At 43.1% G+C, this 15,063-nt stretch overlaps 1 protein-coding gene across 11 annotated transcripts in view; it reads right to left on the bottom strand.

Annotated features, from left to right (window-relative positions):
- The window catches only part of Plcd4 (phospholipase C delta 4), a 25,522-nt gene extending 10,459 nt beyond the window's left edge, over window positions 1-15,063 (bottom strand). For 4 of the 11 annotated variants that reach the window (XM_033764636.1, XM_033764638.1, XM_019205674.2 and 1 more), the window contains exons 1-6: window positions 14,019-14,338; window positions 8,985-9,086; window positions 8,692-8,850; window positions 6,715-6,943; window positions 5,581-5,710; window positions 4,807-5,038 (exon numbers count right to left, since the gene is read on the bottom strand). In XM_033764636.1, the coding sequence (XP_033620527.1) occupies window positions 4,807-5,038; window positions 5,581-5,710; window positions 6,715-6,943; window positions 8,692-8,850; window positions 8,985-9,086; window positions 14,019-14,232 (1,066 nt within the window). In that variant the 5' untranslated portion in view covers window positions 14,233-14,338. Of the gene's footprint in view, window positions 1-4,806; window positions 5,039-5,580; window positions 5,711-6,714; window positions 6,944-8,691; window positions 8,851-8,984; window positions 9,087-9,436; window positions 9,523-12,257; window positions 12,487-14,018; window positions 14,340-14,389 lie in introns of those variants that run through there. The other 7 variants (XM_033764635.1, XM_033764642.1, XM_033764641.1 and 4 more) reach the window with 7 other exon arrangements.

The following is a 15,063-nucleotide window of genomic DNA, read 5'->3' as shown; positions in this document are numbered from 1 at the left end:
AATAGGCTGATTCTAGTCCAGAGCTGTCCAATAGAATGTTGTACAATGATAGAAATGTCCTATTATGGGCTGGGGATTTAGCTCAGGTGGTTCTGCTGCCTGCCTCACAAGCACAAGGTCCTGAGTTTGATCCCCAGTACCAAAAAAGCAAAAAACAAAAAACAAACAAACAAACAAAGAAAAGAAAAAAGAAATGTTCTATTCTGCAGTGTTAAATATGGCAGTCTCTAACCACTTGTGGCCACAAGCACTTGAAATGTGACTGGTGTGATTGAGGGACTGCATTTTAAGTGCCACTTGAGTTTAGTTTAGTTAATTTAAATTTTAAACAGTCACATGAAGACCAGATTTATCGTAGTGCTTTCATTTGTTTATTTGTTTGTGTGGTACTGGGGATCAAACTCAGGACTTTGTGCTTGCAAGGCAGGCATGGTGCCACTGAGCTAAATCCCCAGCCCCAGAGAACAAGACAGTATCCAGTACAAAGGACTAATCTTATAGATGGGAAACTGACGTTAGAGAGATTCAAATTCAGAGACTCATTAGGGTTTTTTTGTTTTTCTCATTAGGTTTTGTTTGCTTGTTTTTTGGTACCAGAGACTGAACTCAGGACCTTGCATTTGGGAGGCAGGCTGCGGAACCACTGAGCTATTTATTCCCTGGCCCTTAGAAACTCATTAGTAATATGACCAAGATATCTGTTTTCTTTCTTGGCCTGTACAGCTGTGTGATCTATGTTTTAAAGATTTCTTCCTACCATCAATGCTCCCATGTGGTGGTGTTTTTTGTTTTGCAACGGGGATTGAACTCAGGACCTTGTGCTTGAGAGGCAGTCATGGTGCCACTGAGCTCAATCGTGAGCTCATACCGTGTGGTGTTTGGGGGAGCATTTGTCAGCATCACCTTAGACTTCACTCTTGTTGAAGAAAGGGACTGTTACCCCTTCTTTTATGTTTTGAACCTAAACTGGTCCCAGAAGTCTCACATATTCAGCAGTAGAACTTCTGAGGTTTTTTGGTCATGGAGATACTGATGAGCTCACAGATGAATGTGCTGTTAGGTGGGGTCTGATTGGAAAAGGAGATTCACTGGAAGCATGGCCTAGAAAAGTATATTCTCACCCCTGGCTCTTCTCCTCTCTCTCTCTCTGCTTCTTGGCTGCCATGGGTTGAGTATCTTTCCTCCACTATGCCCTTCCACCATACAATTTCTGCCATGGAGCCAGTCAATCACGGATCCAAGCCATGGCAAACCATGAGCCAAATAAATCTCTCTTCCTTTAAGTTGCAGGTGTTGGGTATTGTGTACTAGTGACAGGAAAATGACTAATACACTTTCTATAGTCCTCATGCTTCTTATGGTTGATTTCATATACTAATAACAATGACTAACAGTAACTAAGAACCTGCTCTATGTCAAGGACACTATCTACAACAGGTCACTTAATACTCTCACTAACACAGTTTGTTATGAGAAGTTGATAATTTGCCCCAGTTTACATAAATAGTAAATGGAAGAGCTGGGATAGAACAGGCTAGCAGGTATCAGCCATGTTCTAGACCACTGAGCTGTGAAGGCATTCTTCTTTGGAAGATAAAACACCTTAACCCTCATGCCCAGCTTTCTTATTCCAAGTTTGACAAGACCTAGAAATGGTGGAGAAAGACAGCACATGGGCAAGAAATTTCATTCTTGCCAGTGATAACTCAAACTACTGAAGTAAATCCATAGTTGATAGGTACTTTCCATGTGCATCATTTCCTTTGATCACTAGTTATTTTACAAATGAGAAAATTGAGTTTCAGGCTAAATGACTTGTCCAAGGTTACTCAGTTAATAAGAAACAGGATGAGGACTCAAGGACAGTTTTTTGGTTTTTGTTTTTGTTTTGTGGTTTTGTTGTTTTGAGACAGGGTCATGCTATGTAGTTCAAGCTGGCTTTGAATTCACTATGTAGTCCAGGCTGGTCTTGAACTTGCTGTGATTCTCTTGCCTCAGCCTCCAAAGAGCTGGGGTTACAGTTGTCTGCCACCACACCTGGCTAGGACAGGTCTTCTGACTGATATTACACTCTGAACCAAAGTCTACTGTCTGATTCTCAAGTGCAAGGGGAAGGATCACCATGGGAGGTGTAGAATAAATCTTGTTTCAGTCTGTTTTACAGACTAGACATTGAATTTATTAAAAACAGATTTCTTGGGGCCAGGGATTTAGCTCAGTGATTCTGCCACCTGCCTCACAAGCACAAGGTCCCGAGTTCAATCCCCAGTACCAAAAAAACCCCCAAAATACCCACAGATTTCTTACAGTTCTGGAAGTCCAAAGTTGAGGGGCCTGCTTCTGGTGAGGATCTTGCTCTGTCATCCCATGGCAGAAGATGGAAGGGAAACAGAACACTTGGGAGAGCAAGAGGGAGGAAGGCATCTAATGTATCCTTTTAGTAGGAACTCACTACCTTGATAATTCCCATAATAGCAAAGCCCTCCAGACTTACTCAACTCTTAGAGTCCCACTTCTCAACTATTTTATGTTGGATCTGGGCGTAATGGCACGTCCCTGAAATCCCAGCACTTGGGAGACTGAGGCAGGGGGCCAGCCTGAACTACATAGTGAGTTCAAGGACAGCTTGAACTATATGCACAGTGAGACCCTATCTCAAAAAAAAAAAAAAAAAAAGAACTGTCAACACTTTGTGTTGGAGATTAAACTCCCAACATATGCAGTTGGGGTCATATTCAACCCATGCCAAATGTAATTGATGTATGCTGGATTCTGCACTGGAAACAGCAGTTCGTAACTCTGAAATTCTTCTTCAATTTAATTTTCTGAAATAATTGCTTTAGAGCCTCTATTCTTCTTTTAACACCCTCACAAAATCAAACCCAAGGCTTTGTGGATGCTACACAAGTGTTCTACCTCAAAGCTATATCCACAGCCATTAACACTTCCTGTCTGACTCTAAATTCCACAAAGGCAGTGCCCTTGTCTGACTTAGGTGCTACTGTATCTGTGGTGCTCAGAAGAGATGACCAGATGACCTATTGTAGGTACTCAATGAGTATTAGCTGAAGTAATGAATGAATGAATGAATGAATAAAATGGAGTAGGAGTTGAGACTCAGGAAACGTGGGTCACTTGCTCAGCTCTCAATCATCCCATTTTATCTTCATCTTGGGTTTGAATTCCAATTCCTTCCTTGTTAGTTATTGCCTTTGGACAAGTCCTTTAATCTTTCCCAAGCTCAATTTTTCTGTTTTATACAACTGAATAAGAGAATCCTTTTTTTTTTTTTTTTCGGGGGGAGTGTTCCTTTGAGATAAGATCTCACTATGTAACTCAGGCTGGCCTTGAACTCACTATGAAGCCCAAGCTGGCCTCAAATTTGCTATGATCCTTCTGCCTCAGCCTCCCAAATGCTGGGATTACAGATATGGGCCACCACACCTGGCGAAGAGAACCCATTTTAACAGGTCACTGGAAGGATTTGAAGAGAAAAAACATATAGAGATACTAATGCTCAATAAAGATTACTGCTGTTCATTTGAGTCATCAGTTACTGAATTCAAGTTTTATTTCCTTAAATTAAAAAAAATAAAATATTTGGCTCTATTAAATGTTTTCACAAGTTGTTAATATTTAAACATTTGAGATTGCTTTCTTTATAAATCAGCTAAGAGTTAAATTCTAATGTATAAGCCTATCACAAAAAGAGGGGCTGGGGCTGTAGCTCAGTGGTAGAGCACTAGCCTAGCATGTGCAAGACCTTGGACTTGATTCCTGGTACTGCAAAAAAAAAAAAAAAAGAAGAAAGAAGAAAAAAAAGAGGATTTCCCTGGAGGGGCCCTTAGACCTTTGGAACTACCCAATAAAACTCACTCTAGCTGAGAAAACAGCCACCTGGATATTACATAATTAAAATTAGTGTAATTAAAAGGTTAAATTACCGGGGATCGGACTCGGGACCTTACATTTGCCAGGTAGGTGGCAGAACCACTGAGCTAAATCCCCGGCCCCTGATTAAAGAGTTGTCTATGTCAAAAAGTAGTAACATTTTCTTAAGATATTAAAATGTTGTTGGTTAAACATACAAAAAAGATCATAACTGTTGACTTACAAAATTATAGTGAGAACAAAATTAAGCAAAGAATGTGAATGTGTAATAAGTAATTTACTATTAATGTAAATTTTCTCATACTCTGGAAGGAAGAGAAGAATGGAAAGAAGTGTACAAAAGAGACAGAGTGGAAGAAAATACCAGGACTGAAAAGACATATTTTTGCTGTTCTTGTTAAATGCTAATTAATTGGCTTCATCATCTGCTCAGTCCAGCAGTGAGGAGATTTCTGGTTCAGGGGCTCAGAGACTCAAGAACTACTTGGAGAATTTGGAAAACTCCCAGAAAAGGCAGAAAGCCAGCATTTTAAGAGACAGCAAAAAGGAACCATGAAGGAGAACCAGAGGAAAAGGAATCATTTCCACTAAAGAAGACCATAGGTCTTCTGTTTTCATTCAAGACAAAGCTGAGAGCAGGAAAACATCCCAAAAGTAAAGGATATGAAACAGTGCTATAATGAAGGAAAGAGGACTGGTGGGGTCCTCTAGACCCTTGTCTTGTCTAGGCAGAAAATGGCTGCTCTCCTTCTGGAGGAGAGGCTAAATAAGATGATGTGCAGGAGGCCAGGACAGGGATAGATTCAGCATCCACCAGGTAGAGGTTAGGCAGAAGATTGCTTTTCTCTGGATCTTTTCAATTATGGCCCCCACCTTGTCCCCCACTGTGGTGTCTCTCCACCCAGTTTCCCTTACCACTGTCTGAAGGCTCATAGCGGTTGATGAGTTCCAGAGCAAGGTCAGGAGCATAATCTTTTTCTTTCTGCTCTTCCTGAAGGAAATCCACAAATTCCAGGAGGGTCAACTTCTGCCCATCGGCTGAAAAGTTTTCAAACAGTTCCTGTACTTCGTTACGCTTAGTCAATGCCTTATAGAACTGTACAAATTCTTCTCCTTCCAGAGTCCCAGACTGAGAGATGTCTGCTGTCTACAAGAGGTCAGGGGAGAGCAGAGAGACTCTTTAACAGGAAATTTTATGACTTTCACTTGCCTTGTAAGAGTGATCTTGTTGGCAGATTCAAACATGCATCAATACCCCCCCACAAAACTCTTGACATTTCATGTTAATAGATGAAGCCACTTTAGTGGCTTCAAAAGCAAAGTTTCTGCCCTCTCATTTGCTGCTAAAGAAAATTTTACATCTCATAAAGGTCCCTAAAAGGTCAGAAGATACTTCCTCCTATTTATTCATACTCCAGTGGGGTTTTGTACTATGCACCTTCAAAGTTCTGGCCGGGAACAAAAAGGTCCTGGAGGTCCAACATAACAACATATTGCTATTTTTCTTCTATAGATTTATGATTCATCTTTCTAATAAGACTGAATGGCAAGAGTCATTCCCCACACTTCCTATTTTGCCTCTCATGGTGCTAGTAGACACAGCAGGGCTTCAACAAATGAATGTTCCTGATAGAAGTCAAATGCTTCTGGCCACATGAAAATGTGGTCTGTCTTCCCTGGTAGACTCACCTGGAAAAGACTAAAGGCATATTCTTGGTCCATCTCCACATTCATTAGGTGCAGCAGGCGCTGAATTTCTTCAAAACTCATTCGACCATCCTGGTTTTTGTCTCCACGCTGGAACCAGTCACTCAGCCACCCGGCTTTGAGTTAAGGCAAAAGCACAATGTGTGTGTGTGTGTGTGTGTGTGTGCTTCATCCATTCATATCTCTCCCCTCCTAATCTAGTCTCTCTCCCATGTCAATCCATTCTCCACAGAGCTTCTAGGATAATCTCTCCCAAGCACTAATCATGGCCCAGGCACATGCTGGTACCTTCTCTTGTTTGTAGAAAGACACCCCATTTCCTGAACATACAAGTTAAGGTTTTCTTCACCCCTGTGATCTGGTGCAACCCAGAATTCTTGTTTCTAATGTCTTTGCTTTCTGATGTCCCATTCCCTCCTTCTGTCCAGTCTCCTATCTCTGGACTTTACTCTTCCTCTCTTCATATGCAAATGCTATTTGTTCTTAAGGCCAGCTCACACATCATTTCTTCTCTAAAGCTTTCTCAGAACACTTTATGAATTACCTTTCTTCCTTTGAATACGTACACATAATCTAAGTATCATAAGGCACTTTTGGTACTTAAATCACACAATTCTATCCTGTCCATTAACTAAAACAGTACCTGTGTCTCATTAATCTTTGTACCCTAAACTTGGCACATAGCTTGGTACATCCTGCTTTGTTGGTGACAATGAATGAATGAATGAATCAACACACAATCCAGGAATCCTGAAGTACTGTACACAGGGCCCTCTAAGGAGTGGCTTCCTATCTCTGTGGCAGTTAATACCATCAGCATCTTTTGTTCCGCTCTTGGGAGCAGCCGTGTGTTTGCTCCTGTGCCTCTCCCTTTACATCTCTTAATCCTGGGGATCCTGATTCATGCTCAAACTCTGCCTGGCTATGTGTTTTCCCTCCCTAGCATCCATTTCTTTCTCAGAATCCTTAGTCACACATCAGCCTGAGGTGCCTCTGCCCACAGCTTCCGGACCTCTGGGCTTCCCTATCCCAGCACCCCTTTCCATCTTCCCTAGTGCTGCAGCATCTGGCTCCTTAAATTACCCAGTCCCCACCCTGGCTCCAACTTGTTGATACTGGTCCAGCCGCTCCTGTTGGTCCATGCTTGTGACAAGGTCCACCAACAGCTGGAGTCCTTGCGTCCAGGTTTGGGCCTCCTCAACACTGTTGGCCACCAGGTCCAGGTTGGAGCGACGGCCATGGAAGACAACAGTGAAGCCCTGCTCCAGTGGGAACTCCTCTGCCAGACCACGCAGCAATTCGGAATCATGGCCCTTCCGCACTGTCTCCACATCAGAGATTGAGACTGTCAGAGAAGAAGCAGTTGAAAACATTAAAGGGAATCCAACAAACTGCAGAGGTTAAGAGGCAAGGATCAGCACCCCTTCTCTATGAAGACATAGAGAGATGGAACCCTAAGCTCTACAGGCTGAGTCCTAAAAGCATTAGTGCATTTATACTCCTGGGGTTCAGAAGTCCAGAGTCATTGCTGTTTTGGCATGTCAGGGGCCTGTGCTAGAAGTGCTAAGACGTGGCTTCCAGCCACCAACTGGCAATGCAACAAGAGACCAAAAGAATTTAATCCCTCGGTGTCCTCATCTTAGATACTGGATGGTCCCTTTCCAGGGCTAGTCTCAAAGGGGATCACAAAAGAACTGGTAGGAATAACAAATTGAAACACATTTGAATGGCAGAAGCAATTATACCAAAGCACTATATGCCCAAATTCAGGTTTGAGGTTTTCTTCCTTCCAGAGGTTTAGGAGGGAGCCAGAGAAATTCTATCCCTTACCTGAGCTGGGAATGGGTTGACCTTTGAATATATGTTTAAAGCAGACTCTCTAAGATGTATTCTGAGATCAGATTTATTTTTATTTATTTATTTTGGAGACAAGGTCTCACTATGTAATCAAGTTTGGACTCGAACTCATAGCAATCCTCCTGCCTTTGCCTCTCAAAGGCTGGAATTACAGGCACTTGCCACCACACACACACACCTGGCTATCAGATTTTTAGAGGAATCATAGTTTGGCCAACAGAATCCACACTGTTCTGATATATTTTTAAATATAAAAATATAATGAGTAACATTGATTAATCAGATACAGTTTTAGGTGCATTACTTCAATGAATCTCTGTAATCTACTAGGCGGGTACTGTTTGTTCTGATCCTAGAGCTAGAAAGTGGCAGAGCCAGAGCTTTAATCCAGGCAGATTTATGTCTGAGATCATGGTCTTTTTTGCTTTGTTTTTTGTTTGTTAATTTGGTTATGGTTGTATGATAACAACAATAAGAAGAAAGTATAACGAATGAACCAGGAATTGTGGTGAATGCCTGTAATCCCAGCACTGTGGGAGCCTGAGGAGGATCACAAGCTTGAGCCCAGTCTGGGTGATTCAGTGAGATCCTGTCTCCAAAAACACTTTTTTTTTTTTTTTTTTTTTTTTAGATAAAAGAGTTGGCTGTTGAGCATGTTGGCACATGCCTATAATCCCAGCACTCAGGAGACTGAGGCAGGAGCATCATTGTGAGTTGGAGAACAGCCTGAACTACATAGCAAGACCCTCTCTCAAAAAATAAAAACAAAAACTCCAACAAACAAAAAGAGCTGGAGATGAAGCACAGTATATAATGTGAAGGCCCCGGGTTCACATACCAGTAACACACACACACACATACACATACACACAAATATACACACATATATTTTTTTCTATGACTTGAGACTTACTATGTGCCAGTACTCATCTAAGTCCTTTATATAGACTTTTTTTTTTTGCAGTACTGGGGGTCAAATTCAGTACCTTGAGCTTGCGAGGCAGGCATGGTGCCACTGCGCTAAATCCCCGGCCCAGGAAAAATTCATTTAATCTTCACAATAGCCTTACAAAGGCAAGTACTGGTTATGATCTTCAAAGGCTCAGAACAGCCACAAGTGGGACAGCACAAGGGCATGAGATCAGTGGGACCCTGGTTCTTCCCCTGCTCTCAGGCTGCCAGGCTCGTGGGGACCAATCCACCCACATGCCCACCCCAGCTAGCCAGGTCACTCACAGCTGGGCTTCTCCCTGCCCCCGGACTGCCGTGCATGCCAGACTGTCATGCCGTCGTTCTGAAGTCTGAAGTATCTTAGCTTCTTCCAGCTTCTGGACCTCACCTTGCGCATTAGCACACCTTCTTGCATCATCAGCAGGTCCTGATCAGTGGTCAGCCCTGCGCCAGGACAAGCAGGGAGTAGGGGCTAGCACGTAGGGAAGAGGGCCCGGAAGGAGCTGTGGAATACAGATCCAGCCCCCTTCCCTCTCCTGGGTTGTCCCCAACCCTTCTTTCTCTGCAAGGGTACTCACGGTCTTGTAACAGGGATGCCATCATCCACTGCTCCACTAGCTGGTGCCAGAGACACCTAAAGGAACAAGGAGGAGCAAAGAGCTTGCATGAATCTTGGAGATCTAGGGAACAAGAGAAAGAGGTCAGAGTTTTCTTAGTCTATATAGTCTGTATCTATTTTTACTTCTAATTTGAGTTTGTATTCTGAGGTTTAGAGAGGCTAAGAGACTTGCCTCAAATGACATAAGGATTAGAATTTAAACCCAGATATGTCTGATCCCACAGCCTTTGCCATTTGCCATGGCTAACCAGAGAGGGCTAAATCAGGGCATCTGCCAAATTCCCTTTTTCTACCCAAAACTCTACAACCCATTAGGTAACCTCTTTCCACACCAAGTTCACTCCTCATCTATTTATTGGGAACCACCATTTTGCTGGTCAGCCCTTTTTAAAACCTGGAATCTCTCCACACCTTAGCTTTCTCTTCTCCAGGTGGAATCATCCCAGCTTCCCTCTTCTGGGACCCTTGTCCATGCACCCATGTGGATTGTCCAGCTCCTGAAGCAATAGGGAAGCCTGACTGTTTGAGTCTCTTCTACGACACTGAATTATATTCTTCTACATTTATATGACAAATATTTTATATTTCTTTTTCTTCTCTTCTTCCTCCTCCTTTTTTGTGGTGCTAAGAATAAAACCCAGGGCTTCATGCATGCTGAGCAAGTACTTGTCACTGAGCCAGATCCCAAGCCTTTATTGTTTTTCATAACAGTTATTCTCACAGATTTGTTTCTTTGGGTGGTGCTGGGGAATTGGACCCAACACCTTTGCACTGAGCTGCATTCCCAACCCCTTTTTATTTTTTTGAGACAGGATCTTGCTAACTTGCAATCTTCCTTTCTTAGTCTCCCAGAGTGCTGGAATGACAGGGGTATGTTACCGCAACTGATTTATTTTTACAGTTTTTAATGGACAAAAAAAGTTCTACAAAGCTGGGCATCATGGTGCACATCTGTAATCCTAGCACTCTGAAAGATTGAGACAGGAGAATCACAAGTTTGAGCCCTATCTGGGCAATTTAGTAAGATCCTTTTTTTTTGGTACTGGGGGTCAAACTCTGGACCTTGTGCCTGTGAGGCAGGTGGCAGCACCACTGACCTAAATCCCTGGCCCATAAGATCCTATTTTAAAATAATGTAGCTCAGTGCAGAAGCCCAGAGTACCAGGAAAAAAAAGTTACATAAATCTCAGAACTGCATTTACAAGTTTGCCTACTAAAAAAGGGTACCTCCTTTAAAATACACACTGTCTAATGTAGGACCTGGCTAAGCTGTCCTATCCTTTAACAATAAACTTTTCTGAAAAAGAGATAGAAGATTTAATACATGGCCACTTTGTTTTGTTTTGTTGTTTGTTTTTTTTGGTACCGGGGATCGAACTCGGGTCCTTGCACTTGCGAGGCAGGCCACCGAACTGCTGAGCTAAATCCCTGGCCCCGATGGCCACTTTGATTCTAGTTTTGCCTAATTAATGGACCTTTTGACCACACTGTGCTGAGACTAACAAAGCTCGTAAGATATAAAACTGTATACGTTTGCATAAGCAAAGGACCCACACTTGAATAGAAATATGCTATATTTAATTAAAAAGTTTAAAGTTTAGGGCTGGGGATTTAGCTCAGTGATTCAGCCGCCTGCCTTGCAGGTGCAAGGACCTGAGTTTGATCCCTGGTACCCCCCAAAAAAAATCTTAAAAATTTAAAATTTGATAGTGGAGAACATCATAAAAAGTTTTGAAAATCTAGAAAGCAATCATTCAATTAGTGTTCCATGAAAACGTCACATAGTTCACTCTATCTCTTAAAACATAAAAGTGTGTAAGTCTGGAAATGTGATGTGATTTGTTTGAGATAGGGCATATTAGAGTCCTATCTCTCTAAAGATGGTATAAAGTCATTCAGGAGAGACTAAATCCTCAGGCAGAATGTGGGGGTCACTGGAAAAAAAAAAGATTTCCTGACTCCAGGACCTAGGGAAAGCTTTCTAAAGGTATAACAGAGTGAGAGGGGGGAGGTTGGGAAACAGCCTTTGGGAGAAAAACAACCTGTGACAGACAGTTCCAGGGAGAAAAGATTTTGTTGGCTGAGGCTGATATGTGTGCCTGGGTAAAACCCGAAGAAATCTCTGCATGGATGAAGGGACCAAAAGTGCTGCCTGAGTGACAGAACAGCAGTTCCTTTTCTTGGTGGGGATGTGAGTTTAAAATATGAGTCTTACAGAAGCTACACAAAAGAAGAATTAGAAAGTAACATGGCTCAGATTCCTTGGGTCTTCAGACTGTTAGTGGAGCGAGGTTGGCCTGGGACTAATGTTTAATCTCCCAAGCCAGCATTTTGCCTTTTCTACTCTCTGAATTTCAGGTCTCACCTCTGGGGCACAGGGACCCTGGGGTGGGCCTTGGGCTTGGGAGCAGAATTACTGTCCCTTCTACCCATGTCCAGGAGACTCACAATGACATTCTGACACACAGGAGACTTGAGAACAGAGCCCAAGTGCCTGGACATCCTTATTTTGGAGACTACTAACTCTTTGTTTGGATTTTTTTTTTTTTTTTTAGACATGTTCTCACTATGCAATTCAGGCTGCTCTTGAACTCACTAAGTAGCACAAACTGGCCTGAAATTTGCAGCAATCCTCCTGCCTCAGCCTCCCAAATGCTGAGATTATGGGTGTGTGCACCACACCTGGCAGAGACTACCACCCTTAACAAAATGATTTTTCCCTCCTTTGTCAGACTCTTCCACCCTGGGGCTTGGTCTTTTAAAAATCTAATTTTTATTGAATTCCTGAATCACTATTTTAAACATGTATCCAGGTAACATGTGGCCACAAGAGTGCCAGCTTGAGTCAACACAGGGAGATACATAATGACAAAGCTGGACTTCATTTTATAGAGAAGGGGATTGAGGACTAGAAAGATTAGCTGACCTGCCAGAGTCACTTACTGAGTTTAAAATTGGAACTGGAACCCAGAGCTCTATACAATCATCTAGGAGATCTAGAAGAGTGTGCCAAGACTCTTGCCTCAGAAGCAGCCTTCTCTAGGAAACAGGTTAAAGGCAGGCTAGGAATCCATCAGGAACGCTGACATTTTGTTTCTCTTCATCATTTCTGTTCCTCCTCTAGCCTACCAAATTGCTTTTCTTTCTTCCCATTTTATTTCCTTTCCCCATCCCACTTTGATTCCATCTTTTTCCTTCCTTCCCAGTCCTTTCTGTTTTCCTCTTTGCTTACTTAGGTCCTCCTTTTTATTCTCCTCTTCGCATCCCTTCTCTCCATTATCTCTTCCATTCACTTCCCTCCTTGGTCTTCATTAATTCCCAATATCTCTCATTTCCATCCTCACTGAGGATTTTGAGACTGTGGTCCAGGCGGGAAGTCACTTGGGTTTGGACAATCAGTAGCATGTCCCTCTCTACACAGCCTCTTTCTTTTCCCTGTATCCTAGGAGACTGACTAAACAAAGTGCCCAGAGAATGCAAGTTAGAACTCAAGTGTTCTAGGTCTTGGTGTTTCTTCTGCTGTCTGAAAGTAAGTATAGTCACAACTGATGCAGGTACAGTGGGAGAGAAGGGGAATTGGGTATCGGGGAATTTGGGAATCAGGGCATTGGCACGGGCACAGAGGATGAAAACTGAATAAGAGAGTTTGGGTCTTAAATGTTCATTTATGGACATACCTTCAGGATATAATTATCTCTGTAATACAGATGTGGAAATAAGACACATGGATAGGAAGCCTGGGGCTGTAGAGCAAGATCTGTCCCTTAACTTCTAAGTGGCTTTGTGTCATCTGGAATTGGACTTTGGCAATGTCACCATTGATACCAATGGCATTACAAGGTCTCATTTGTCTCTGAGGAACAGGAAGGAAGAAAATCATTTTGTTTACTCCCTTGCTGCTGGGGAGGATTATGATTAACCTATTTGTGTAAAGGGACAGAATGGCTCTGGTCACAGTGATAGCCCTCAGAATGTTAGAGCTTGAAGGCTCTTTTACAACATATATAATGTAGAGGTTGATGGCTAAGTCAGTATTTCTTGAAGAGTACCTTAAAACAGAGCTTCCTAAACGTCACCATACAATATAGCAAATCAAAAATTCCAAGTATAGGGCTCAAGAATATTTAACTAGCACACCTGGTACAGGTGAGTCTGGGAAACCCTTAAATCTGTTATTACAGAATAGGAAGTTGTAATCTAAAGTCCTACAGCACAGCACTTGGTGCACCAAGAAACTGCCCTGGATCATTAAGCAGAACAAGGTATAGGACACAAACTCTGGCTTCAAAGAAGTCTCATAACTTTCCCATTACTGGGAATTCCTGACTCCAAAAGTCTTAGCCAATCCTCATTAGGTAAACCTCAACAATCTGTTAATGAATGTATGCTAAAGTCTGTCTACTCCAATTCTTTCTCTTCACTTATTGGTGCAGGCTTACCTCTGAGGAGAGGCTGGGGTCAGTACTCCTGCCCCTGGACAGCTAAGAAGTTTCTTTTTATAAAGGGGTGACTGAAATCAGGTGTGGTGATGTACAACTTTCATCTCATCCTAGCACTTGGGAGGCTGAGGCAGGAAGATCATAAGTTCAAGCCCAGCCTGGGCAACTTAGAGACTTAGCAAGACCCTATCTAAAAAAAGTAATTAATCAATTAATTAATTAATTGAAAGGGCTGGGAGTATGGCTCAGTTCAAAGCCCCTGGGTTCCATTCCCAGGACAAAAACCAAAACAAAACAAAACCCAACAACCACCACGAAACCCAATCAGCCAACCAAACAATGAGTGATTGACACCGACAGGAGAAAAACTAATAGAGGAGGAGCAGGAGGGAAGCAGGAGGAAGAGTCTTGTTGAGCTGTTTGGATGAGGAGAGGACAGGAGGATACAGTCTAATCAGGGTAGCTAAATGCCTAGAGGGCAGAGTCAGGGACTGGGGAAGTCGGAGCAAGCCAGCAAGCCGAGTGTAGGCTGGCCAGAGCCTCTTGACCCTTACCGTGGTGGGCAGGATAGCAGTCCTGTGTCTGTGAGCTGTGCTTCTTCGATGCTCTCCACTGTGGCTGAGGAAGCCCAGCCTGGTTCGGTTTCTCCTTGCTTGATTCCTCCCCTCTTCTACTGCAGTTTGCTGCTATTACTGGCAGGGTTACATACAGCCAGAGGGAAGGAGTGCCGTGGGGAGAGGTGTAAGCACTTTCTTTAGTCCAGCCCATCCAGCTCTTAAAGGCCCAGGACACTGATCCTTGAGAGTGTAGTCAGGGTGGAGGGAAGGGAGAATTAAAAGGAGGGATTGACTGGCAACAAATCTCCAGGGAGAAGCCTGGCTGCCCTTTACCTTGGTGTTCACCCTCCCCCACAGCCCCAACTGACCCCAATCCTGCAGCAGCTCTCAAAGTGAAACTCAAAGAGTGTCTGAATTGCAGTTCTCCGTGAATCACTGCTTTTCATTCCAGCGGGTCTCTGCATGCAGTACCGCTGGTTTTGCCCTCATTTCATCTGGCTGCTCTCCACGGTATCTGTTTCTACCAGCATGCCAATGTCTCTGTGTCCTGCCTTGTAAGGCACTCAGTGGCATGCAAAGGAAGAAGAAGGTAGGATAAGAAAGGAAGAAAATGAGAAAGGAAGGGGAGGAATGATTGGGCCAGTATCTATGAACATTAAGACACTCGCTGAAGTGTCTTAATGCACACGTGAGTGTGAAACAATTCATTTTTCCCCTTTACATTCATTCATTCCTTCTACAAGCATTTGCTCAGTGCTGGGATAGTGACATGGCTAGAGATGAAGTAGGCTCATGGTGTGTAAGAATCCGGAGTGGAGGAAGTACAGACCGGCAAGATATTCATTATGTAAGGGCAACAGTGAGCTCCTTGCATGGGTGAATTAGACGGAGGAAACAGCAACCAAGATTGAGGAAACGAGGCCACATTAGGAGCGGATTGTAAGGGGTGTACTGTCCTTTGACCCCCATCCTTCACAATGAAAAACCTGATGCAGGGAATTTTATATGATGATCTAGACTCGCATGTGTCCACAGCAGAAAC

Source organism: Fukomys damarensis, unplaced genomic scaffold (genome assembly GCF_012274545.1).
Source record: "Fukomys damarensis isolate Sample0158 unplaced genomic scaffold, DMR_v1.0_HiC HiC_scaffold_16, whole genome shotgun sequence".
Taxonomy (NCBI): Eukaryota; Metazoa; Chordata; class Mammalia; order Rodentia; family Bathyergidae; genus Fukomys; species Fukomys damarensis.
Note: the sequence above shows the minus strand (reverse complement) of the source record. Positions and strands in the feature narration are given on the sequence as shown.